At 44.0% G+C, this 27,967-nt stretch overlaps 1 protein-coding gene across 3 annotated transcripts; it reads left to right on the top strand.

Annotated features, from left to right (window-relative positions):
• The first annotated feature begins 27 nt into the window (after positions 1 to 27).
• Positions 28 to 27,760, top strand: GCNT4 (glucosaminyl (N-acetyl) transferase 4). Of its 3 annotated transcripts, XM_045566406.1 has the most exons (3): positions 838 to 968; positions 23,107 to 25,037; positions 26,348 to 27,760. In XM_045566406.1, exon 2 carries the CDS (start codon positions 23,108 to 23,110, stop codon positions 24,473 to 24,475), a length of 1,368 nt encoding a protein of 455 aa, XP_045422362.1. In that variant the 5' UTR covers positions 838 to 968; position 23,107; the 3' UTR covers positions 24,476 to 25,037; positions 26,348 to 27,760. The 3 variants fall into 3 exon arrangements, with proteins under 3 accessions (XP_045422361.1, XP_045422360.1, XP_045422362.1); XM_045566405.1 differs by lacking the exons at positions 838 to 968; positions 26,348 to 27,760 and adding an exon at positions 28 to 53 and having other exon boundaries at positions 23,107 to 25,315; XM_045566404.1 differs by lacking the exons at positions 838 to 968; positions 26,348 to 27,760 and adding an exon at positions 406 to 479 and having other exon boundaries at positions 23,107 to 25,315.
• Positions 27,761 to 27,967: the final 207 nt, after the last annotated feature.

Below are 27,967 nucleotides of genomic sequence, written 5' to 3'. Positions count from 1 at the left end.
GGCCTCCAGAAGGACTCGGAGCCCTGACGAAGACTCTTTGAAGTGCGTGAATGGTAGGTAAGCACAGCGTAGCTCATCCACGTTACAAAGTTAGCATATTCACAAGAACTCTCTAGAAAGGCCGAGTTTTAGATATTACTCAATTGATTAAGCAGGTGTGTGCTTTCTTTCATGCAATTATTTGGTGATCCAGATTGGGCCAGATAACGCGTCGGCGCCTCCTGCCACCTGCCCCCCTCTTGAAGGTAAACAGGAAGGCTATTTGGCATGTAGGCACTGATTTAGAAACCACTTTGTACCCTATTTATTGGGCAAAAAGCTCCACCTTCCCACGCTGCTGCTAATACTTCTCCAGGCTGCGCAGGGCACTGCTCGTCTCTCCCGTGAGAGGGAGCGTGCCTTCCGCCTCGGCTGGGCGGGTGCCGCAGGGCCCGAGCCTCGCAGAGCCCGGCGTTTGAGGGGAGCAAGGAGTCGCAGATGTGAGTCTGCTTTGTCACCGATCTCTTAGCGACTTTGGGCAAGTCACTTAGCTCTCTCGACTTCAGATTTCTTGTCTGTTTAATGTGAGAGGGCACCGAACCTGGATGACACTCGGGGCAGTGGCGGAGAGTCACGGGCATCGGTTCGGGGGGGTGAGCGCCGGCGGGAGCGGAGCGCGCCCTGCGCGCCTCGGAACTTTGTCCCAAGCACCGCGCGGGGACCCGGGAGTGCAGGGCGGGGAGCTCCCTCTGCGGGAACGCGGCGGCGGCGGCGCTCCTCCTTTCTCCACACGTCACGGGGGCCGCTCGGCGCTGTCCCACCCCGGGCCGAGGGAGAGCAACTGCCTAGCAGGGCGACGGAGGAGAAGGGCGGGAGCGAGTCGCCGCCGCCGCCGAGGGGCTGGGAGGCCGGAGCGCAGCCCGCAGCCCCCGCCGGGGTGACCTCTGCAGCCGCGGGACCCCGCGTTCGGGGCCGCCCCGCTCCCTTTCGTAAGTCGACTTGGCCACGCTGGCAAGCGAGGAACGCCCAGGGTTGGGGGTGTCCAGCGGTGACCGGCGCGGGTCCCCTGTCTCAGCTGCAGGGTGGCGGGGGCGCCCCGACCCTCTCCTCCTCGGGACTTTCACTTTCCCGCCGGAGAAAACTTCGGCGCTGCGTCCCTCTCGGGGACGGGGGTGGGGACGGGGGATCCTAGGCTGAGCCCTGGCCGCCTCCGCACCGGTCGCCAGCAGGTGACCCGGTGGGCGGACACAGAGTCGCAGGCCGGGCGGGCAGCGCCCGTGTGCGCCCAGCGGGCGCCGCAACTTCGGGGCTCCCGGCCGCAGCCGCAGCAAAGTTCGCCGGGGCCACCCCGGGCAGAGGGCGGCGGGCTGAGGGCGCCGCGCGTATCCCGGGCGATGCGGGCGCGGCCCAGGCGCCGGCAGAACCGCGCGGCGCGGCCGGAGTCGCGGGCGCGTCTGCACCGGGGCTTCCCGGGACTCTGTCCGAGCGGTGAGGACGCGGCTCCCGAAGGCGCCGTTACCGCGGGGAGGACGACCCCGCTGTCTTGGCCCTTCGGGCCCGAGCGCCCCCCAGATCCGCCCGCACTGGTGAGGGGCGCCCGGGGACCCCGGGGCCCGCCTTTCGGGGCTACCCGCAGCTTTCCTGCATCCCCGGTCCCTCCGGGCCGGGCGACGCTGCCAGAGCCCCCGTCCCTGGGCTTCGGGAGAGGGACGAGGGGACGAGACGGGGGGCTGCTCCTGTGGCTTCTTAGGGCGATTGGGAGGGGGTTTCAGTAGTTCTTTGGGGATCAGAAAGTGCCGGCCGCCCCTCCCAGGCCGCGCCCTTCTCATTGACAAGATTCAGCGCTTGTTAAGGTCAAGTTTTTGTGTAGCAGAGTGGGCCGGGATGGTTCCCCTGCGAGGGGGCCGCACCTCCCCCAGCCGGCTGGGAGCCTCGGGGATCCGAGCCAAGAGATCTGGACTCGGGAGTCCGTTCATCGTCTTTAGGCAAATGGTGCCAGGGGTAGTGTTTTGTAAATTTAAGAGCTAAGCTTTACGGGGATGGGGAGGTTTTCGGAGTCATGTAGCCCGGGAAGTGTCTGTGTTGTCCACTTGCTGGGCAACTTAGCCCCTGGGCACTTTTTAAATTCCTTTTCCTTGTCTTTAAAGTTGAAGAGCAACAAACCAGAAGATTGATGGAGTTGGGGATAGTATCAATTCATTTAAGTGTCTCGTGTGGTTCGGTAGATGTAGAAGTCACCCTTTTTAATCTTACTTGCATAAAATATGCCCGTTATTAAACCATCTATCAGCGTAAGACATTCTAGAAACTAACAGTCTGTTTGGACAGCTTTTGTTGATAGTGTCTTGAGGAAGCAAAAATCTTTAAAATTGAATCATTACAGAGAGCAGTTCCTGTGTTGTATTTTCCAAGGATCAATTCTGTGGAAGAAATGACCAGTTAAGACGTTGTTGAATTATCTCTTACTTGTATCAGGAGAGAAATAATAGCCAAAGAATCTGGTTGAGTGGCACTGAATTCCTCCCCACCCCCTCAACATTAAAACGAGAGTTTCCTTGGTGGGGTAGGGAGCAAAGGTTTGTACTCTTTCCTTGGGTGGGGGGCAGAGTTTATGGTAACGTGGCTAAAAGTCACATCTCCTGCACAGAGATAGGTGCAGGAGAATGGCACAATTGGGCAATAAGTCAGGGTTGGCACTTGATGGCACCGGGTTAAGTACCTTCAGGATAAGCAGGTCGTAACTATAGGTACTTACCAAACTGAACTCATTTTCCAGGCAGGAAGGATGGGAGAGGGGCAGGTAGAGTCTGTACCTGACAGTGCTGTTCCTGCCTTGCCTTTGAGGAGCCACTGGTGTTAGGAGCATGACCTGGTGACCTGGGGCTTATCATAGCACCATATACGAGCAGTAAAACTGAAACAGCTTCGGAGGATTTCCTTCTCAGGGTAGGAGGCAGGAAGAAAGCAGTAAGATAGTACAGTTGAGCAATGCAAGGTTGAAAAGTGAACTCATCAATCCACGTGGGTTGAGCACTGGCTGCTGTGAGGCACAGGTCTGCTACAGCTCAGCACATCTGGGCTGGAGGCCAGAGGTCTTCTTGGGGAGGTTGAAGGTGGGCCCAAGGAGCAGGGGGTAGGAAAGGGGAGGATTACAATCCCAGGAAATAGAGTGTGCTGAGACCGGAGGAGAGCTGAGCTGGAAGGGTTGGCAGAAAGGACAGGTCCAGTATGAGCTGAAGGGAGAGTGGAGAGTGGCACCAAAGACCTCAGCAGGTACCCAGGGGAGGTGATGCCAGGCCATGGGGCCATTGTGTGGAGTGGATCTTCAGGCCAGTTTCACACCCGAAAGTAATCAGATGAGATGTGGATTCAAAATGAAACAAAACTCCAGCTGCTGTGTGGAGAATGGATTTGAGGAGCCCTAAGGCAGACGGGCTGGTTCGGAGGGTACTAGAGGCCTGGCAGTTGAGGCTGTGGTAGTGGCAGTAGGGATGACACATGGGTAGATTCAAGGCTGACTCTGAAGCGACTTGGAGACTAGCTTTGTGTAGGGTGTGAGAGTGCAGCGTGACTCCAAGTTTGGGTGCTGCTATTTACAGACAGGGAACATTGGAGGAGGAGCAGGTTTCAGGAGGAAAGACAAGTTTGCTTTTGTTGAGTCTGGGCAGCTTTCAAGGCTCCAAGTGGAAATGCTTCCCAAGTGGCTGTCTAGAGCAAAGCCCTGGCTGACTCTCCAAAGCTGGTCGTCATCTGTATTACGGTGGGGTTTGAAGCCTGGGGTGCATGGGAGGGGAAGGGGATGGTAGCTGAGGACTGGAAGCTGCTCTCAGAGTGGGAGATAGGATACAGGGATGGCTGTTTTAAGATGAGGGAGCTTTAGCCATATTTAAATATGACTGGGATGGAGCAAGTTGGAAGAGAAGTAGAACCCCACTCCCCTTTGGGTTATTAGGTAGAAAACAATGTGATTGTGATGGTATTTTGATATCAAACTCATATAACATAAACTGTCAACATCTTACAGAAACAATATTTTAAAGCATATATGACTGTGCATGATTCACTTCATAGATCATTCAAATATAATGTTTAGGAGAAACATAGATGGTGATCACGCAACAGAGCTGCAGTGTGGCTAAGAGCAAGCCCCTGTACTGAGACTGTGAGCCCCTGGTTCTGGCTCTGTGGCTCCCTTGCTTAAGACCTGGCACAAGCCTCCTGACCTTTCTACCTTGGTTTCCTGGTCTCTGAAAGGGTACCACACCTCACGGGTACATGCTCTATAGCACCACCTTGTGGGATGTTGTGAGGATTGCATGTGTACATCGTGCATGCACAATGTGTGCATCATGTGTGCATTATGCCTGGCACATAGCGAGTACTCAGTAAGCCTTAGTACTGGTGGTTTCATTATGATGATGCCATTTCTATCACTTCCAGTTGTAGAATCTAAGACCCAGAGAATTTCAAGAATCTATCCAAGGCCATGGAGCCAAAGAGTGGCAAAGTTAAGGCCAGAATCCCATTTGCCTGACCACAGGCATGGGCACTTTCCACTTAGCATGTCAACAAGAGTCAGGTGCTGGGTGCTGTATGAAAATAACTGTAATAAAAGGATCTAGTCACTGCTTGCCAGTGTGTAGTGAAGCAAAGCGGATAACATCAACATTGCAGCTTATAGACTTTTCCCAAGAAATTTATAGATATATGTTTTGTATTAATTTGCATTGCTTTACATGTCATTTATATGCATTCCCATATGCTGGTAATTTTCCTAGTGGGATCCAAAGACTGAAACTTCAAGTATGTAATAGAAAATAAAATTAATCAGGAATTGAATGCAGCTGTTTCAGTCCTAATTGGTCCGTGGGAATGGTGGGCTCAGTGTGGGCTTTTGGGAAAAGGATTGGATCAGTATTTACTATTTTAGAAGACGTGGGGAGCCAGATGTCATTTGATAAAAGCAGCTCACAGCTTCGTATGTTATGAAGCTTAATCTGCTGAATATAATAGAAAAATACAGGAAAAGTGGAAGAAGACCAAAGGAAAATTGTCTGTTATATAATGCCAGAAAATGAAGCAGAAGCAGCAACAGAAGTCTGCTTTATGAAGCTAAACTAATAGGAAGTGTTAAGGGTCAGAAAGTAAAGATTGGGTTTCTGCTAAGCAATATGAAGTTTCGGAAAGAATATAATCTTAAATACAAATGTATGAGACTTCAAAACCAATAAATTCTCCCTAATTTAGACTTACTGAGAAACAGGCCATTTGTAGTAAAATCTTAGAACTACAGAGTATTAAAGAACAAAGTATAATTTTGTAACTTAGAACAGTGGTTCTCAAGGTGTGGTCTTGTTAGAAATGCACATTCTGAGACCACTCAGAGCAGCTGAATGAGAACTTCTGGAGACGGGACCCAGCAATTTGTGTTATAATATAATAAGTCCTTTAAATGTTAGGAGCCAGCTTTCATCCCTCCTTTGAATTTTTACTTTTTCAGCAGCCTTAACCTTCCCATTTCCCTCCTGTGGTCACTAGCTTCTCACTGTGTTGCTTAATTTTCATCGCTTCCTATCCCAGTGGAGGGTTGTAACCAGACAAGCCCATTTGTCAAGAGTGTCTGCTCAGGACAGAGCAGAGCAAGGTGGGCTGGTCCCTTCCTTGGTCCCAAGGTCTAAACTGCTGGAAGATGCTTTCTAAGATCCCCCTCAGCTTTAGCATTCTGTAGCTCTGTGGTTCTCATGCTGTCCAGGACCGCGTTGGTTTTGTTTTGGGTTTTGTTTTGCTGCCTTTTTTTTGCTTTTGGCAGCCTTATACCAAACAAACTGTGACTCATACCAAACGTGCAGTCAGCCAAAACACTCAGCTATTCTCTACAGATGCTCCTGTTAAACCACATTTCTCCATTAACCACATTTCTCCATTAAAGAGTGCAGTTAATTGTTTGGACCTAAGTGTTAGTTTTGTATATATCTCAGTTAAATTTCATCTTACTGGATCCAAGAAATCTGTTTGGGTCCTATTTCTCTCCAAATCTATTTGGGACCTATTTCTGTCATCTTTCATACAAACTGAGTCTCACCTTTGTGTCCTCTTCCAATTTGGCTCTGATGTCCTGACTGAGGAATTAATAATAACTCGAGCATGTGTGTTGAAGGCCTTCCTTGCAGGTAATGAGGCTCAAAAAGTTGGCATCTTTTGCAATCCTTGTAGGGCTAACATCAGAAGAATAATTGTCATCAGTCCAATCAGTATTTGACTTTGAGTGACTGTTATTCTAAAGTCCTCTCTCACATGGTTTCTCTTTATGGGCCTGAGTTCTAGAACTGCATCCTCAGTATCTGTCCCAGTACAGCCATCTATAGCTTATCGTCAGTCACTGTGATGATTGCTTCCCTCTCTCTCTATTGCTTATATCATCAGCTTGGGGTTATTTTTGAAGGTGACACAAAGGTAAGTTTCAGCTTATTTATAGTTGGATTAAGATGAATTCAGAAATTTCAAAATAATAGGAAACAAAACTTGTGCCTTGTTGGCTTTCCCCTCTTCCCCAAGCTCTAGAACTCAAGAGTTTTGTGCTAAAGTCTAGATTTAGCCAGGAGACTCAGGTTCTTTAATTTTTTTAAAAAAAATGTAAAATTGTGCTCACACATGGTGTTTAAAGGAGTACAATGAATACAATTGCACAAAAGTATTTTTATTATAAAAAGCAAAAAGCAAAACAACTTTATGACACGAATGCTTTTAGCTGTGGTTGCTAGAGCATGAAAAAGTACCTGGAATCCTAAACCGCTGTGTCGTGATCTTTATCCAATTGTAGTCAAGCCTCCCCCAACCCCCACTCTGCATTGAAATTCCAGCCTTAAACCAACTTCAAAATCTCAGTAAAATCCAAGCCTGCAATCTCAAATACATCTCCATTGTAGAGGAGGCAAAATTTCACCTTTACCCTCTTACAGTGTTTCAGTTGGGCCTGAGAATTAAATTGACATGAGAAACATCAATAGGAGAAGAACATACAAATTTACATAATGTAAGTTTTACATGACAGGGGAGCCCTCATGAGGAAACGAAGACCCAGAGATGCAGTTAGAATTGAACGCTTATATATTGAATTGGACAAAGAGGAGGAAATTTTGAAAATGTGACAGGGCAAAGGGGCTTGGGCTAGGGTAGTTAACTGGGTGGAGAAGTGGCTAGGAAGACAAAGATTAGTGTAACATTTTGTGCAAATTTCCCTCAGCCTCAACTTTCTGTCCTTGATAAGAATGATACTTTCTCATTTCACATAAGAATTTCATCTGCTGCTTTTAAGAAACAGCATGAAGGTCAGAGTGATCTTGTACCTATAATTTTTCAAGGTCCTTTAACTCAAAATAGTCAATATGCCAGAGCGGCATATTTTGGGGTGCATATTCTTAACTCCTTCCCCGTGAATACTCTGTACTTCTAGCTCTTTTATTCCTTTTCACTCTCTCTGTTGGTTTTCTAGGGGGTTTCCTAATCTAGTTAAGGGGCAAAAGGTGAGGTCATCCCGTTGGGCTGTGCCCAAGCTTGTCCACTCAGCTCATCTGCTCTTGGGTAGGTTGGACTTGTTCCCAAAGTGCTGAAAGCCCTGGTGTTTCTCCCCATTATCTACAAGATCCAGACAGTCCACAACAGGGCAGCTCGTTCAACCAAGACAGAGGATGGAGAGTTCTGCCCAGCACCAGGAAGAACACCACCTAGCGTAGTTCCTGTGCTCTCCATGTTTCCTTTTTCTCTTCCTTCTGTTCCTCTGCGTCACTGCAGCATATCTGGAGTATTTGCACTGTGTGTCCTTTCTCCACACCCCCACACTCCACTCCAGTGGAACAAGGAGAGGCTCGCTCTGCTCAGCCATCGTCTCCCACTGGGGTCCCTCTTCCTGTAGCCCTTCCAGTAGCCATCCTGCTGTGCTCTCAGGCTGGCGAGTTCAGAGGGATGGAGTGGCAGAGGATCGAGAGAGAAATGGAATGATACGTAAGGTAGACACAAATTAAGGTGCAAAGACTAGAACGTGAGAAAAATATTAATAGAATGATTGTGGGGCTGAAAGGAAGGGATGTGGAACTGGAGAAGAGATCCTGAGAGCGAAGGAACTCAGATGAACATCATGGCAAGAAAATCCCCAAATAAAAGAAACATTTCAAAATGCTAGCTAGCTAGTGACTTGTCTTTTCTGGAAAATTGTCTCTGTATACTAAAAAAAAATTCAAATGTAACAAAATAACTGGGATTTCTTGGATTATGTTATCAAGTCACCTAAGACCTCACTATTTATTTCTCTCTGTATTCCTCCAGGCAATATAATTTCTAGTTGTACCTTCCCAGATAGGGCCGCCCTAGCATATGGTAGGCACACAGCAAATATTTGCTGGGTGGGTGGGCAACCAATTAAAGGGGTGTAGAAGTAGGATATATAAGAATATAAGGTACACATAAGGTATGTATGTGCATGGTATATACTCAAAAGGAGTGCAGGCAAGGATTCAAACAGATATTTGCACACCCATGTTCACAGCAGCATTATTCACAGTACCCAAAAGGGGGGAAGCAACCCAAGTGTCCACTGACAGATGAATGTATGCACAAAAGGTGGTATACGCATACAATGGAACATTATTCAGCCTTAAAAAGGAAGGGAATTTTGACATTCACTACAACATGGATGGACCTTGAAGACATAGTAAGTGAAATAAGCTAGTCAAATATTAGACAAATATTGTGTGGTTCCTGTTATACAGATCCTAGAGTAGTCAAATTCATAGAGACAGAAAGGACAATGAGGACAATGAGAGCCTAGATGCAGGGGAGAATGAGGAGTTAGTGTTTAATGGGTGCAGACTCTCAGGAAAGATGAAGATGTTCTATGGGTGGAGGCTGGTGATGTTTGCACAACGATGTGAACATACTTAGTGCCACTCAACTGTATGCTTAAAAATGGGGAAATTGCTAAATTTTATGTTATGTATCTTTTACCACCATAATAGAAAAAAAATTTATGATCATCAACTAATTCATAAATATGGAACAATAAAAGGAAAGTTATTTTTATAACAAAGAAGTAAACCAGATAATACTTGGAAGGTATAGATTATAAAAAGAAGACAGCAATGACACTAGACTTAAAAAGATACTTAAAATTGTGCTACAAAAATTGTGTTGCCTGAATCCTAATATGGGAACTTTGAAAGGGTTTTAATCCTGGCGTCTCCCTGTTATCCCTATGATTCTCTCTTTAAAAAAAAATTCAATTTTTTATTTTGAAAACTTTCAAACCTACAGAAGAGTTGTAAAAAAAGTGCAATGTGGCCAGCATGGTGGCTCACGCCTGTAATTCCAGCACTCTGGGAGACCGAGGTGGGAGGATCACTTGAGCTCAGGAGTTTGAGACCAGCTTGAGCAAGAGGGGGACCCCGTCCCTATTAAAAATAGAAAAAATTAGCCAGGCATGGTGGCACGTGCCTATAGTCCCAGCTAGTTGGAAGGCTGAGGCAGGGGGATCGCTTGAGCCCAGGAGTTTGAGGTTGCTGTGAGCTAGGATGATGCCATGGCACTCTAGCCTGGGCAACAGAGTGAGACTCTCTCTCAAAAAACAGACAGACAATAGTACAGTGTGCCTGTGTCTGATGCCCCCTTGACTGTAGGAAGCATGGAAGCCTTTGATGTGGCTTCACCACCAGCCTGCCCAATGGAAATCAGTGGCTGCTGCCTGTTGGAGATGGTTTCTAGGTGCAGGAGTGGGGGTGGCACACTGAGAACGAAGCCCAGGCTTTGTTTGCATAACTGCTCCTGGCCAGTCAACGGCCCTCAGCTGCTTTAGATGCTGCTGACCCCTGATCATCATCCAACCCTGTGCTAGTCTGTTTTTCCCACCAGAATGTGCCGAGTGCATTAGCTCATTTTGTCATCACAGTAGCTGTGCGAGTCAGTGCCCTTGTTCCTCTTTCACAGATGAGGAGTCAGTCAGAAGGCTAACCAGATTAATGGCATCTTCTTAGTGGCAGACTTAGGACTTAAATTCAGAACCATTGGCTTTAAATTCCAAACCTATATGATGCAAAGGTAGACAGGAGGGTGAGATGGAGGGGGTCGAGTGTGGGGCAGGGACAAGAGGAATAGAGTCAAGTAGCAAGGGGAGGGAAGAGGGGACATTCAGGGAATGGCTCCCAACTACTCACCATGTTTCAAGTTGATATCCATTAATATGTATTAGTACATGGTACTCATATCTTTTTCTTGGAAAGCTGGCTCCAGAGTCCCCTGTTACATAATAAGCTCTCAAGAAGACAGCTCACCTGCAAGGTGACCTTAAGACATTATGTGGCCTATCCCCTGCCTGTGACTAGAAACCATACACAGAGGTTTGCCATAAGCTGAATAGTGCTTAACTGAAGCATGGTGAGCAGACTGCACGGTTTTTGCCAACATTGGAGTTAATTTGGTAAATCTTGGCATCTGCTTTCCTTCAGATGTTTACCTAGAGCCTCCATCTGCCTCTAAGTATAGATGGATGAGAAGTTCAGCATCATTTGAGACACATAATTTTGCACTTAGCTATATATAGGCTTGTACTGTTGTACAAATAGCCACTTTAATCTGGTTTAAATTTAATTTTGCTCTTAGATGTGTGTATGTGTGCATTTGTTAAGCATTTCCTCTTCCTATGGTCATCTTTCAAAGGGCAAGTTGCTTAAACATATAAGGACTTATTTTTCTTTCTTTTTTTTTTTTTTTGAGACAGAGTCTCACTTTGTTGCCCAGGCTAGAGTGAGTGCCGTGGCATCAGCCTAGCTCACAGCAACCTCAGACTCCTGGGCTTAAGCCATCCTACTGCCTCAGCCTCCCGAGTAGCTGGGACTACAGGCATGAGCCACCATGCCCGGCTAATTTTTTTTTTTTTTTGTATATATATTTTTAGTTGGCCAGATAATTTCTTTCTATTTTTGGTAGAGACGGGGTCTCACTCTTGCTCAGGCTGGTCTCGAACTCCTGACCTCGAGCGATCCACCCGCCTCGGCCTCCCAGAGCTAGGATTACAGGCGTGAGCCACCGCGCCCGGCCAAGGACTTATTTTTCTCATATAGCAAGAATTCAAAGTGGGTGCTTGCTGCTGGTGGTTCAGTGTCTTGAGGATTTGAGGCTGAGGTCTCTGATATTCTATTGGTCTGTTCCCAATGGTTCCAAGATGACTGCTACAACTCTAGCCATCATGTTGGAGTTCCAGGCAAAAAAGTGAAAGAAGGGGAGAAGAAAGAACAAAATGGCATACCTCCTGCCTGAATCAAGCTCTTTTAAAAAAACTTTCCAAGATAGCCTACATTATATCCCATTGGCTGCTCCTCTACAATGGAAGTTGGGGGAAAAGTCTTTCAGACAGACATGTTTCTACCACCAACAACATAGGGGTTCTCTTAGGAAAGAAAAAAGGATGGATGTTGGGAGGCAACTGGCTGTCTACCAGAGCCATATATACAATCCTTACCTACGGGTCTGTTCCTGAATTTCATCTAACTGATCTCTTGTCTATTCTGGTATCAGACCACACTGTCTTAACATCATAATCTGTTGGAAAATTTGAAGAGTCTGGAATTTACTTTCACTTTGAATATAGTTAGTTTATAAGTTTGCACAGACATTTAGTAAGCTAAATAATCATTTTACTTTTTTATTAACCTGAAATAAAGCCTACATGTTGAGACCTGTTATCTTAATTATAACTATTGCAAGGGTGTCTCCTTGCAGGAGCTGCCAGCCGGAGAGCTTCCTGGAGGCATTTCTAGATGATTTTTCATAGGATGAGATCTCTGCTTTTTAAATTCCTATTATGGCAGAATTGCCCTAAGCACAGCAGATTTTTATTTCTTCCACCTCCTTAACTTAATTTTGAAATTCTGGGTCTTCATTTTATTGTGTCTGTATACATACAACATCTAAGGTCAATATGTACATTTTAAACCAAGAAACACAGATTTTTAGTTAAATGGTGAAGTCATGCCAGAGTTTCCAAGCTGGAGTTCTTCAGTGGAAGTGCAGAAGCACATCGAAGTCTCTGGCTGAGCTCTCCACCATATTGGCAGAACCCAGAAAATAAACAAGCTCTTCTGATGATGTAAAACTGAGGGTGTCTCATCCATTCATGAAGAGTGTGGCCTGGCCTCAAGCCATTTCTGACGTCAGTACCCTTGATTCACATCTGTTTACTCCCATGCTGCCTCTGTAACGTGGCTTCTATGCACATCAGAGATTTTACTTTAAACTTTAAAGAAGTCAGTTACCCACACCTCTTCAGCTAGCCACAGAACCTTTGAGGAATTAATTTTGACCAGTATAAAATATGGAGTTAGTCATATAATATCAAGAAAAATGCTTCCAGAAATTTCTGGGGGGAAAAAAATCATACCAGGTAAGCCTTGGGTAGGGAAAGTTATTTTCTCTCTAGTGCGATAAATATATATTTTCAAAAATAGACATAAGTATTTTTCACTTTAGTTTTTCAACTTTATAGAAAAAGGAGCCAAGATATTCTGAACCCACGTTTTTCATTTTGAGCAAGAAACATAAAATATGTTTGGGTCTTATGTCGTGTCCAGCTAAGTAAGAAGGGCAGAGAAGGAAAGGGGAACCCAAGACGGAATGAAAACTCTGTTTGATAAAGCTTGAGAAGCAAAGCTCTAATCCATTAATTACCCCCTTTTGTAATCTTTATATCTAAAAAAGGGCAAGCATTTCATTTAAGATGTTTTCATCAAACTAAAATTTGAGGGCATAGGTATTTTTGAAATTCATCCTTCTTATTTTTCTTTTTTTAATTTTCTATGGAGAAAAAACTCTTAATGTTATACTCCATGGTAAGGGCCAGAATTGCTATAGAACAAAAACTTTTCATTCATTTTCATCATTTCTGGCCCTTTAGACTTCCTGCTAAAGACTCCTTAGCCATACTACGTACACACATGGTCAGCTTTTAATGTTCGCCCTGTGGATCAGATGAATTTCAAGCCCAGAATCAAGTCACTATCTCATAGTTGATATAACCATAAAAAGCAGGCTGAATCCTGTACTTTTTTTGCTACATTGCTACAGCCCAGATTTCCAGGGACCTTGAGGGACCATCACTTTGTAAATACATCCTGGTGTGGGTTGCTCATTTCCCACGGAAACTTAAAATAGGTTCCCTGTTTCTCCCCAAACATAAGAGGCTCCAGTGAACTTATTAGCTGGAAGAATTATAATCTAAAGAGGTGGTTGAGGGAGTGGTTTTTATGCTCATTTAGTGTTTTCATTTAGGTCTTTAGTCTCAAAATCTTGCAGATAAAGTAGTCCTTTATTTAAGGAAGGTGGTGACATTTGTACTTGTAAACTGAAGTAAACTGCCTAGAGAGAAAACTATCAATTGTGATGTGTTCTACAGGGTCCTCAAATAAAGCCCCTTTGGATGAAGGGCATCCCAGTTCACTGAACAGAGAGAGTTTTACTTGCAGCATGATCTGAGCGACAGAGCATTGGCAAAGGTGCTGTTTGGGGGTATGTTTAGTGTATTCACATTGCTGCAGAATCCTCAGTGCTGCTTTGCTTGTTACATGGTCCTTAGAAATGACTTTGCCAAACAGAGATGCAAGAATGAGTCATTGTAGTTTTGCAATACCTAGGGAAGAATTGCCCCTAAAAGATATTGAACTTACAGGGAAAGTGTATAGCTTTTGTAACACACAGAGTTACGGACACTGTTCAGCTGATTGTAACTCTGCAAGGAACTGGTCGCATGACTTCTTGGATACCTTTAAAAGTAATTCTTTGGCCTTTTTTATTTGAAACAGGGTCTCACTTTGTCACCTAGGCCTGAGTGCAGTGGCGTCATCATAGCTCACAGCAACTTCAAACTCCTGGGCTCATGCCATCCTGCCTCAGCCTCCTGAGTAGCTGGGACTATACCTTTTTTTGTAGAGACAGGGTCTTACTCTTGGTCAGGCTGGATTTGGCTATTAATCTTTCAAAAAAAATACTGAGCATACTGGGGGAAAAAACTCCAAAACTTGACTAGAGTAACTAGCTTCCTACCTCTCAAAATCCACAACAGGTGTATGTCTACATAATTATGAAACTTCAGGAACAGTTTACGCTCTACGTACTAACAAAAAGAATGTTGTTAAATAATGACAACTAATCATTAGAATGTCACAATGAAGGGAATAATGAATGTACTGTTTTAGAAAAATTAAACTAACATATTGACTCTTTCCCAGTTTTCCCAAGAAATCATTCCTCTTGTGGAGGTCCTAGTACCTGACATTTGCATAGCAAAGTTGTCTTTTTCCCCTGTAGCTCTTTCCCCGTGCGTACAACATAGGACCTTCACAGTTGCACTGGGGATAGAAAACCCACTGTGCAAGTTAACACATGGGAAATAAAGACTTGCCCAAGATTAAGTGACTTGCTGGGGTCACCTGAGTTTTTGATGGCAGAACCCAGACTAGAACTCAGGTCTTCTGACTTTGTCCCATTGAGCAACACCCTGTGCCAAGTACAGGTGTCTTTGGTGCTGGGGGTAGAGTAGTGAACAAGGCTTTCCAGGACCTTCCACTTCTGTCTGAAAACAGATAATAAACAAATAAACAAAGTAACTACTGCTTGTGGCAAGTGCTCAGAAGAAAACACGGAGTGTGATACAGGAGAGATTTGGGAAATGTTATCAGAAAGGACCTGAAGAAAGAATATTTGTCCTAAAACTTGAGGGGGTGGTCAGGCCAGGGTCTAGACAACAGCAAGGTCAAAGGTCCTGAGGCAAGGAGGAGACTGTGATGTTCTTTTACAAGGCCAGTGTTGCTTAGAGCTTAATGAGAAAGAAAAAGGGAGAAGAGTAAAGCAGGCATGGGAGCCTCTGGGCCTTTATGGCCATAGGAAAAATTCCTTATTTTATCCTACTTAAAGTGAAATCCCAGTGAAGGGTTTTAAGTATAGGGAGGGGGACTAGAGGGGGAGGGTAATCTGATTTATATGCTTTAAAAATCATTTTGGCTACAGTACAGAGAATGGCTTAGAGGAATGCAAGGGGAGCCAGTTAGGTTATTTCATATTTAGGCAAGACTTGACACTAGCTTGGATCAGAGTGGTTCCCATGGAGTGGAAAGAGTTGGGTGGATCTGAAATACATTTTGGATGTAGAACCAATAGGGTTCTACTACTGCCAAGAGATTGGAGAGGCAGTCTCACGTGGTTAATAGTGTAGCCTTGAAATTGGATCAGAGTTGAAAATCCTGGCTTCTCTAATATACTAGCTATGTGAACTAAGGTAAACTACTTATCCTCTGTGACTCAGTTTCTCAATCTGAAAAACAGGGATAATGATAGTACCTACTTCATATTTATTGAACAGAATGAATAAGTTAATGCAAATAGTACTATCACTCAGCATAGATCATTAGGAAGGAACAGGGGTGTGTCTACTGACTCTGGCAAAATGAAGACTTTTGTTGACTTTGGCCATAGCAGTCTTGGTGGAGCAAGGCTAGACTGAATGCCACCATGAGGGGCCTGGCCAGGGGTAGATGGGCATCCCTCCTCTGTCCAGTTCCTTGAGGGGGAGCAGTTGCATGAATGCATATTGCTATGGTCTGAAAGTGTCCCACCAAAATTCATGTGTTAAAACTTAATTGCCAGTGTGATAGTATTAAGAAGTGGGGCCTTTAATGATTAAGTCATGAGGATAGAGCCCTCACGAATGGAATTAGTGACCTTGTAAAAGAGGTTTGAGAGAGCTCACCCCTCCCCGCCTTTTGCACTTCTGCCTTCCACCATGTGAAGACACATCAACAAGGCATCATCTTGGAAGCAGACAGCAAGCCTTTCCCAGACACCAAATCTGCACCTTGATCTTGAACTTCCTAGCCTCCAGAACTGTGATAAATAAATTTCTATTCTTTATAAGTTACCTAGTCTTTTATAGCAGCCAGAATGAACTAAGACACATATACAATGGGGGAAATGTGTTCCCAGCAACCCAGGAATGAAACGGGGTTAAATGGTGGTTAGCCACACTTAGAAAAGGAGGAGTTGGGGCTCAATCACCTTTAAAGTCCTTTTCAGTTTTAGGATTTTGCTTTTAGGTTTCTTCAGGAATTATGGGTTTATTTATTAATTAAACATTGGTGGAGAAGACCTAGAAAAGTAAATTCTATTAAATGTTTTTTCCTGAAGAAAAGTATATTTACCTCTGTTAGGGACAGTTTATTTTCTAACAATTTATAGAACCGGTTTAGGATAGGACTTGTTCACAGTAGACTGTGAAATGAAAGACACAGATAAGACAGTGCCTGTGTGGTAAGACTGTTAAAAAACAAATGAAAAAAAGTGTGTTTATTGAAAACAGTCTGGAAGGACAGACATACTGTCCACAGAATGTTATTGCCAGGTGCGGGGTCACTGATGAACTTTATTTTCTTCTTTAGACTTTTCTGACTTTTTGATTTTTTTTTTTAATGGAAGTGTTTACTTTTATAAACAGAGAATGGAAAAATCTTTTCCTTTTCCTTTCAGAGACTCTACCTGCTTATCATTTGAGGACTGTTTGTCCTCATTTTTTATGGTATTGGTGACCCAATCATACTCTTCTTGTGTTTTGAGTAGTTACTGTGTTTACCTGCTCAAGTCAGATAATTATTTGCTTTTGCAATCTTCCTTCTAGAACAATGAGAATGTAAGGTTATCTGCCAAAAAACTTGTGTTGCTGCTTCTTTGCATGACTCTTGGGGTGCTGTGGGGGTGTCGAGGAAATGCATCTGGCTGAGTCATCCTCCCACCCAATGGTCTGACTCCAGAACACACTCAGGGTTTGGCAATGAGCAAGTCATCAAGGGGAGAATCAATGACTTTATTGAAATCAGGGAGCTGTAGTAGAAGAACTTGAGCTTACTCAACTTGATCAGGATTTTTTTTTTTTAGTGAGTTCATCTTTATATTAGCATTCTTAAGTGATGATTCTTCTTTGTAAGACCTTAGAAAGAAACAAAATCCTGACATTTCTAAATAAACTCTTCATATCCTATTTTCAAACTGATATATAATACAAAGTTTAAGAACTTTAATGGCCCAAAGAGGGAATAGTCTCTCCATATGAAGAAAGAGTTCACCCAGAAAGTTTTCTAAAATAATTAGTAATTCTAAGGGAGCCCAAATTGTGTCATGGATAACTATAAGAACAAATGAATCAGTAAGTCATCAGTGACAGGATGCGAGACGAGAGTAACTGATGCAGAATCCCTTAGGATGAACTGGTTTCTTTTCCTTTAATCGATTCCATCGGCTGGAGATTGTCTGATCTCCTCATTAGCTCATTGATTGGCCCCAGCCCGTGACTGCAGGGGTGGCAGGCGATCCATCGCCCAGCAACAACTCCGGGCTTATTCTAATATGTAAATATCCCTTAACCGGGCAGAAAGTCTCAAGACTTCACTTCAATGGTCTGAAGTTCATTTCTGTTCCTGCTTTAGGACAGTTAAATAAGACATAAGACATTAGTAATGAGAAAAGTTAGTCAAGGACTAAAACTTGTGGGAAATACGGAGAATTTTTCCTTCATATTCTAAGAGACAGTATTGCATGGAGGGTTAGGAGTGCGAGTCTGGAGTGAGACTCTCTGGGTTCAAGTTCTGATTAAAGCACTTTCTAGGTCTGTAACCTTAGGCAATTTCTTAATTGCCTTATGGTGCCTCAATTTCCTTTCTTGTAAAAGAGAAATAACTGTAGTACCTACCTCACTGATCTGTTGAGGGGGCTGAGTTATTTCATACAGAGTACTTAGAACGGTGCTCCAAGTGACAGCTCTTTATTGAGTGATTCTACATTAATAATGACATTAAACTAATAAAGAACATTACATGGAGGCATTCAGGCATTAATTCTAAAATATTAAATTTATGTGGAAACTTTCGGGAGAAATAGGAGGAAGATTGAAAAATAGGACAATAAGTCATAGGTCTGGGTAGGTCTTCAAAGAAGTGCTTTCCATCAATGAGGAGTAGCGGCAGGGCGGCTTGAGGGTGAGATGGGGAAGCCACGGCCTGGCATCTACCCAATGGCGCTGAGCTGAGCTGTGCTGGAGCATTTGCATGCATTGCCTCATTTAACCCTCACTATCCCTTCCAGGTAGTTCCTATCATTAACATCAAGTTCTTTTGCCCATGGGGACACAGAAACATGGAGCCTGGGTCCAGGTGTTAAATACGCCATCCTGAGCTGAATGCCTGTCCATGCAGGACTGCGTGTGGTTTCCTCTTTTCCTGCTCAGCCCCCAAGCAAGGTCTCAGCTCTCAGCAGCTTTGTCCTTCCTTATGACATTGCCAGCTCCTACTTGGTCAGAGAGTGAAGGGCAGTCATTTCCTTAACATCGTTTGCATGGGTTGTCTCATGGATTCTTTTCCTAAAAAAAAAAAAAAAAAATCAGCCCCCAAAATTGGAGTCAGGCAAGCTGGGGCATGGGGAAAGAAAGGCATCCGAGGTGTGCTGAGCACCTCGGTCCTCCCAGCAGCTGGGGAGGAGCTTTCCTGATTTTGAGACAAGAAAACTGGCCTCAAGAGAGGTTGAATTGTTTGATCAAAGTCTTATAGCTACTAAGTGTTTCTCCAGGGACTCGAGCCCAGTTCTGCAGTGTTCTGCAGCCCAGACATTTTCTTTCCTCTCTCCCCAGAGCCCCACAAGCCGTGTGGGTTACTGAGAAAATTGCAGGTGTGCAATTCTTGGTCTATAATCTAAACCATACTCAGTACTTTCCTCCCCCAGTCTCCTTCCTCCCATTCTTGATTTACCATTCCCCTTCCTTCCCTGGGAAAGGAAGCATCTGTACTTCCTTGACAGTCTTGAGTTTTAAAATTGCTGAGGTAAGAAGAGTTAGTTGAAGAGCTGCTAATGGCTGTAGCCATTTAGCCCTGAATGCAATTATGCCCACTTAGCTGGGGTGTAGCTTTGTGCTCCTGCTGCTTCCTTGAAGGCTCTAACCATGGCTGGCAGAGTTGGGAAAAGAATGTGGTTTGGGGAAAATGCTTTATTCAACATCCCTGTTGAGAAGTAGGTTTTTACTGAATAACAATAGACCTATTTCACCTGAGCTATAGCCACCAAACCTTTCTACTGTTTTCTTTTTCAGTTCTATCGTCATCACCACTAGGAACTTGTACCTATGTGGCAATAAACTCCACAACAGGTCGGACTTCCTTTTCTGCCTGGGCAGGTGGGAGGGGAAATACCCTTCTCCCACGGCTGGGAAATTATTTGTAGTGTATTTGTCAGATTACTTCCTGGCAGCAAAACACCTGCCTGCTTCCTGCCAGCAAGCCTTTAAGAGGGAAGGTGCTGGGTTCGGTGTTTGCAGAAGGTGGCACTGCTAGCCTGGTCTCCTAGGAACCACGTGGCCAGCATGATGGCCAGCCTTAGCCCTGCCGACTCTGGTCAGACCTGGCCAGGTCTCAGGAGCTGGTCCCCACCCCTCCAAGCCCAGGGCCTCTGGGAATTCTGCAGGTGGCAGGAAAGGGAGGCGGTGCTACAGTGGACAGCCCACCTCACCCCCTGCAGTCTCAGCCCCTGGGGCTGTGCTGCTCTCTGGGGTGTTCCCTACGGAGCGGGAGGGGCCCGAGGGTGTCACACAGAGGCTCTTTCTGGAGGAAAGCCAACGCAGAGCCCAGGTTGGGGACCTGTGGCCTTCTCTAGCCTCCTGCCGGCTCTGCCCTCTCGATTAGTGCCCACCGCAGCGGGGTAGAGGCCAACAGCTCCTTTTAGGATTTGACAGAAACTCACACCAAATGGCTTTGCACCTTACCCCTTTTTACTTCTAACTTGGGGAAAGGAATGCTTTTCAGTTAAAGGAATTTCTGGCCACGGTAAGCAGGTGAATGGGCTCTGTTTTGACTTTGAACAGGGTGGTTTTGAAGAGCCTCCTTTCAAAGGAGCTGACCCCAAGGCACACAAACTCACCCCTTAAAGATGCCTGGGTAGGAGAAGGAGGATCAGAAAGTGAGGTGCTAGGGCTGTCCCACTGCCCTCCCCTCCTTCCTTTGAAATCCTCTCTTGTCCCTGGCTGGCGAAGCTCACACATGGGGACCCAAGGCCAATTCCCAGAGCACTTCTCACAGCGTGTGCCTCCCGCCTCTCCCTTCCCCGGGTGCCCTGCGACCTTCACTCTCTGGGCAGACAGCCATGGCCTCCCAGCCCAGCTCAGACTCCGGGCCCCAGGCTGGTGTCGGGAAGGACAGGGATGTGAGGGTGCAGAGGCAGCCCCGGAAACGGGTGACAGGGCAGGGAGCTGACCTTTGTCTTTATAAGAAATGTGAATATAATAGTTAAATGATACATTATAAACAAAATGACAACTCGCGGAGACTTTGTGAACCTCTAGAATGTGAGGTCTTTTCATTTTACCACTGTAGTATCAGGGGGAACTGTTACTTGATACTAATTGGAGATTCCATGGACCAATAAAGTGAGAAAAGAAAAAACAAAAATTTACTTTGGGTAAGACCCATTCTAATTCTAGCCATTTATGGAAGCTGCTTCCTATTTGTGCCTGATTATCATGAATTAGGACTGCACACACACATATATAAAAATCTGTTTGGGATTATTAGTCTTCTGGGTCTTATTTTATCACAAACCTAATTCTACACATGCGCTCAGGCTTCTGCAGTGGCAGTGTGTCACCTTGTGCATGGGGGCAGTTTTCCACAGCTTTATAACAACTGGCAGGAACCTTGGCCTTGCACCTGAGTGGATGGGACCCTATTCAGTGTGCTTTGGAGGAGCAGAAAGCTGAGACCTGACAAGGGACCAAGGGCCAGGAGCCTGACAGGGAGTCCCTCACCTGGGTGCTGATTGAACAATGATGCTGTTTGGGCCTGGCAGTGGCAATGGAGAAGGGGAACGGGTTTGAGGCATATTTATGAGGTGACCTGTTAACGTGGGTGTGCAGGAAATGGAAGAGTTGGGTAACTCTCAAGTTTCAAGGGTGAGTCATGAACGGATGGTGTCACCATGTATTGAAACAGGATGTTCAGGTGAGGGGAGGGTGTCGAGTTCAGGTTTGGACTCATGGCGGTTGAGTGTCTGCAAGGTGTCCAGGTGGGGACGTCCATCAAGCACCTGGCGGTTCAGCCCTGAAGCTTGGGCAAGGGGTGAGAGCAGGGGAGAAGGTTGTAGGAATATGGAAAGGTGTCAGCGTGGAAGGTGGAATCCAGAGAGTGAGGTGAGTGTGCATGAGTGCATGAGAAGAGCAGCCAGCTGAGGACAGGACCCTGGGGCAGCCCACGAGGAGAGATGGAGATCTGGCTGGGGAGGGCAGGATTCTGCAGAACCGTTCATGGTCAAGAAGGTGCCGTTCTTTAACCGAGAGCATTTGAAGTGAAGTGAATGAGGAAGGATGGATGTCATTCCCAGGAGAGAACTTTGCCAATTGATCTGTATGGAAGAAATCTACAAAAGTAAATTGGGTTCCAATTTCTTGGTAATTCTTTTGAATGAAATTGGATACAATGATTATGTCTTCATTTAAGATTTATTGAGATGTGTTAGGAAACTGCACGTGGGCTGCTCAGACCGCATCAGTTCTCAGAGTTTGAACTGCCTGCAGCAGCCCTAGAAATTCTGCCAGCCCTTCCATGTTCCGACCTTGAGCTAGAACTTCATGGGCCTCTTTTCCTGCTGCTCCCACTGAGCACGTCTATGCCCTCGCCCTGCTTAGCCTGTTTTTATCTGAAAAAGTGATATAATCATTTTTTAAAAATCCAGATGATACTGAAGGATATTCAGTGATAAGTAAATTCCCCTACCTACCCAGGCCCCAATCCTCAGTCTTCTCCCACCCCACCCTACAAAGCGACTCCTGTTACCCGTGTCGTGTGTATACCGTATCCTTTTGGAAATGCTACAGCTGTGGGCCAAATCCAGCCAGCCGCCTGTTTTTGTAAATAAAGCTTTATCGGAACACAGCTGCACCCCCTCCTTTGCATATCATCTGTGGCTGCTTTCCCACAACAGCAGAGTTGAGTAGTTGTGACAGAGACAATATGGACTGCAGAGACAAAGGTATTTACTATCTGGTCCTTTAAGAAAAAGTTTGCTGACATGTGCTCTCTGCAAGTATACACCCATGGAAGCATATGATACACAGTTGTGCATTCTGTTTATTTCTATGTAGCAGTATATCTTAGAGATTGTTCCCCACTGGCACATGCAGATTGGTCTCAGGTTTTTTTACATAATATGGATGTAATTCAATCAATTCCCTGTTGAAGCATGTTTGGGATGTTTTCTGTCTTTAGCATGAATATAAAACGCTGCAGGGGATCTCCTTGTGCATGTCTTTGCTCACCCATGAGATCTTTGGGGTGAGGACATTTAAAACTGATGGATATTGCCAAATTGCTGCCCCAAGGTAGCTCTTACACCCCACCTACCACTGTCAATGAGAGTCAGGCCCTTTTCATTCTAGGGGCTAAATTGCGCATTCCTGTGAGGCAATGGGGATTTTTGTATATAAAAACTAAGGGAATATGTGCAGGTTTATCCAACTTTTGTAATCTATATAACATTTTACAATCTCTAATACCTACTGTAGCTCCTTTGGGTGTCTGCTCACTGCTCTTATTTCTGAAGGTGGGTTCCCTGGGCTTTCCTTGACTGACTTAAGACTGGGGTCTAAGCAAGATCTGAGGGTAGAATCAAGACAGAAGTTTCTTTTGGTCTCAGGTGAGCTATTTGCATCTCTGAGGACCTCCTTGATGACATCCACTTCTCCAGACCTCTGCCCAAGCCAGAGAAACCCCTCCTCAAATATGCTAGGCAGAAATGCAGATAATATAAGACACATAGTATTTATATTTTAGGAGTCTGCTTTATCTTCCTTTCTATTTGGTAATCAGTATCTCTCAAAATTAGGTATCGGTAACACAGAATATCACATTTCCATTTCCTTATTTCCGGATTCTTTCAAGGGCAAAATCTTTGTTTTAGTCATCCTTGGGTCCAGCATTCTGCCTGGCCTATGGTAGGCACCCGGTACATTTTGGAGAAACAGGTTTTGTCTTAACATCTCAATTGAATTATTTGTTTCTTCTCTTACAGAATGAAGATATTCAAATGTTGTTTTAAATACCCCCTACAGCAGAAAGTTTTCATCCTGTTTTTAACCCTATGGCTGTTCTCCTTGTTGAAGCTTCTAAATGTGAGAAGACTCCTCTTCCCTCAAAGAGACATTTACTTGGTTGAGTACTCCTTAAGTACCTCACCTTTTGTAAGAAACAAATACACTCACGTTAAGGATGAAGTCAGGTATGAAGTTAACTGTTCTGGTATCTATGAACAGGAGCCTCTGGAGATTGGCAAGAGTCTGGAAATAAGAAGAAGGGACATCATCGACTTGGAGGATGATGATGTAGTGGCAATGACCAGTGATTGTGAGATTTATCAGACTCTAAGAAGGTACCCTCAAAAGCTTGTTTCAAGAGAGGAGAAAAGCTTCCCAATAGCCTATTCTTTGGTTGTCCACAAAGACGCAATTATGGTCGAAAGGCTTATCCATGCTATATACAACCCACACAATATTTACTGCATCCATTATGACCGCAAGTCACCTGGTACCTTCAAAGTTGCCATGAACAATTTAGCTAAGTGCTTCTCCAATATTTTCATTGCTTCTAAATTAGAGGCTGTGGAATATGCCCACATTTCCAGACTCCAAGCTGATTTAAATTGCTTGTCAGACCTTCTTAAGTCTTCAGTTCAGTGGAAATATGTTATCAACCTATGTGGGCAAGATTTTCCCCTAAAGTCAAATTTTGAATTAGTGTCGGAGTTGAAGAAACTCAATGGAGCTAATATGTTAGAGACTGTGAAACCCCCTAACACTAAAATGGAAAGATTCACTTATCACCACGAACTCCGACAGATGCCTTATGAATATATGAAGCTACCGATAAGAACAAACATCTCCAAGGAAGCACCCCCTCATAACATTGAAGTATTTGTTGGCAGTGCTTATTTTGTGTTAAGTCAAGCATTTGTTAAATATATTTTCAACAACTCCCTCATTAAAGACTTTTTTGCCTGGTCTGAAGATACATACTCTCCCGATGAGCACTTTTGGGCTACCTTAATTCGGGTTCCAGGAGTACCTGGGGGAATTTCCAGATCAGCCCAGGATGTGTCTGATCTACAGAGTAAGACCCGCCTCGTCAAATGGAATTATTACGAAGGCTTTCTCTACCCCGGTTGTACTGGCTCTCACCTTCGAAGTGTGTGCATTTATGGAGCCGCAGAATTGAGGTGGCTTATAAAAGATGGACATTGGTTTGCTAATAAATTTGATTCTAAGGTGGATCCTATCTTGCTTAAATGCTTGGCAGAAAAGCTTGAAGAACAACAGAGAGAGTGGATCACTTTGTCTTCAGAAAAGTTATTTATGGACAGAAATCTCACAATCACATCATTATAGTAAAATCCTGATGAGAATGAGAGGACCTCTGATAAATGGAGTCAATGTGGAACTGTATACAATACCATGCATGACACCATTCAAACTTCATCCTCTCGTAGTTTGAAAGGTGTCTAAAATTCCATGCACAAGGGAAAGTGATCTAGCCTTTGATGACATTAGCCTGCAGTTGGTTAGGTTTGTTAATGTCTGTTTTTGCTTGTACTCCCACTGAGCTAAATCAGTTGTCAGATATTCATTGAGCACCTAACTGAATGACAGGCACTTTTTTAAAGACTGTGGCTTACCCTCATCACACAGCAACCTTAATACCTTTAAGTTCTCCACATAACAATCAGGATTCTACTGAAGTAGCTTTCGGAGTATGTGGTATCATATAATCACATAACCTACCCATTTCAGAGTATGTTTAAGTACAATGACCAACACTCCACTTGGATCTTAATTCAGCTTCATAGACATTTCCTAACCATTAGAAGTTTAGGAGGAGAGACTCCACTACCTCAGAAAAGCTCAAAGAATTGTCCAGTTTGCTGCTTGCCAAAGCATAATTTGCCTTTTGGTACATCGTGTGTTCAATTCAGGGTTGAGGAGACTGTTGGTGGGGCATTTATGGTGTATGAAAGTTAGGGAAGGTGGGTGGGGAGGGGAGAGCATGGGTGGTGCCTGAGAGGAACAAAGGGTTTTATACATTTTTATCATGTTACCAAATGGTGTCAAGAATGGCCTTTTTAATTCAACTGTTTCCTTAAAACGCGTTTACTGGCCTGGTGCAGTGGCTCAGGCCTGTAATCCTAGCATTTTGGGAGGCCAACGTGGGAGGATTGTTTGAGGCCAGGAGTTTGAGACCAGCCTGAGGGAGACCCCATTTCTACAAAAAATAGAAAAATTAACCATGCGTGGTTAATTAGTCCCAGCTATTTGGGAGGCTGAGGCAGGAAGATTGCTTGAGCCCAGGAGCTGGAGGTTGCAGTGAGCTATGATGACGCCACTGCACTCTACCCAGGCCAACAGAATGAGACCCTGTCTCAAAAAAACAAAAAGCAACAACAAAAAACACACATGTACTGATTAAAAATAAGAACTGATGGATAGTTCAAAGTGTCACACACCGGAACCTTAAAGTCTTCTGGTTTATGTGTTATCATTGTAGGTAAGTTCCTTTACAATGGAATACTTCCTATGGAATTCATAAAATTTATTTTATGAAACTATCAAGCTAAGAGTCACTAAGTTTTCTTGAAAAGGTTGTGTGAAATATGACAGCTTAGTAAATTAATTATTATGGTCACTTCAAATTTTTTCTTCTCTAGCAACTAAGTGGATTCCAAATTTAAAATGATAAAAGCTCTAAAGTTTAGTACAGTTTCCTTCTCAGCTTAGTTCCAGAGAGAAAAAGCTAATTTTCCTAATGACACAGCAAGAATATTCATTAATCATATTTTATAAAGCCCACAGCTGAGAAAACCACCAAGTGAGTCAAATATATATACAGTCTATAGCTTTTAATGTAATGATATTGTGCTGGAGGGGAGGGGCAGGTGTGGGGTCCTGAGAACAGGCTATAACATTTTTACCAGCCTCTTGGGAAATTGTGGAACTCATGTAGAAATTTCTTAGTGATCTTATGTTTCAGTGGCAGCCTCAGTAACTACTTAAAGATGTAGTCATCCAGGCCAAAATGGGACTATTTGGAAGATTGAAGTATTTAAACTTTTTTAAACATTCCTGTGTTCTGCATGTAAAATATACATTGCTTGTTTTGAAGTTTGTGATTCTAACTGCCAAGTGGCACCACTTGTCTCTCCCTTCTCTTGAGCTCATTTTTCTCTCTCTTTTTTTTTCACCCTCTTCAATTACTTCATTTTTCAGAAAACAACTATTACCAAGCCCCATTCTTAAAAAAGAGTAACCATTGTGCACAGCTAAGTTCTGCAAAACATCTGTACCAGTTCATTCAGGTGTGTGATTGCGGACAAGCAAAGTCACTCTGGTCTCTATGAACTTCCATTTTCCTGGTCTTTGAAATGAGCACTTAGATGCCTATCCTGGCTTCTTCACAGGTTTTTTTGTGAGGATCAATTGAAATAGTATATGAAGTGGTTTGAAAATAGGGACAAAGTATTGAAATGGCAGAGAAGTGGTACCTGTAGTTGTATAAGGCAAAGGTCCAACCCCATTGAAAGACTTAAACATTTACCTTTTCTGAAAAAACTCTGAAATATAAAAAGAGGCCACAATTGCAGGTGCAACTTCTGTCACCAAATCCGGCATGAGGAAACGCCCATCGCCATGTCTAGGGTTTCTTTTTAAACCAATAGGATTAGCGGGTTGATCCAGTGGTTTATATTGGGAATGATGGCAGACATACGTTTCCAACCGTGCAGGATTAAATACACAAGATCCTGTTGAAATCTCAGTTTTTATGCCGTTGGTCATTAAAGTAAATGTAAATGCTGAAAAATAATTATCCGCCTCCTGGTCCAGCATCCTGTCTCCTAGTGAGAAATGATTCTATCCCCGATTTATTGGGACATTTCCCAAGTTGTTCAGCACTCTAATGCCATGTTCAAATGAAGCATGCAAGGATGAAAAGGGGATGGTGCCTTCTTTCCCCCATTGATACGTTTCTCTGGACTCAGTTTGTAACATTTCAGGGAGCTTGTCAGATCACACTCTTTTGCCTTGGGAATCCTGCAGGCTTCCCATATGCCTTCAAACCTGATTCTTCCCTTAAGCCTTTGGGTAGGATTCCTTCCCTGCTATGGAGAATGCTCTGCAGTCTGTGTTTTATTCTTTGCATAGTATTTATTGAATCTAGACTCTAAGTTATTTGGAGATGAGACCAGAACCTTGGATTTTGTAAATTGTATGTAAGTATTAGATAATATTAATAATGAAAGAGCTACCAAAATATATCTATATTATGTGAACAATCTACTGTAATATTATACATATTTAAAGACCAGTGTTGCTGCTATTTTTAATGTTCTGGTTATTAATAAATGAAATGTATATATTTAAATATGAAGATTTCTCTTGCCATCCAGAATGTGAAGATACATGTACATACATATTAATATATAGACATATTTCATGGAAAATAAAAATGACAATCCACTTTGGGAATATAATGTGAATGTACCGTTATGTATGTTGCACTTGTGTTTTTGTTGATGAAGTGAAAGTTTTGATTTTTTTTCATATATTTATATCAACTGGTCTCTAAATCTACTTTGTTTTCTGACCATTTTTGAAATACACTTACTGTTATATGACTTTTAATAGATCGCTGTGTCATTTTTGTATGATGCTGCTACTAGATGTTAATTCTCTGGTATTGTAAAATAGAATGTGCTCCAAAAAACCAAGCCCCTGGAATTTATGAGCTTTCCTTTCTCTGGTTGTGCTGGTTCCCCACAAAGATTCTTTTAGTTTCTGGCACGGGCCCAATATTTGAAGAGCAGAGTTAATTTCACTGCAGTGTAAAAG

Source organism: Lemur catta, chromosome 12, assembly GCF_020740605.2.
Source record: "Lemur catta isolate mLemCat1 chromosome 12, mLemCat1.pri, whole genome shotgun sequence".
NCBI classification, from domain to species: Eukaryota; Metazoa; Chordata; class Mammalia; order Primates; family Lemuridae; genus Lemur; species Lemur catta.
Note: the sequence above shows the minus strand (reverse complement) of the source record. Positions and strands in the feature narration are given on the sequence as shown.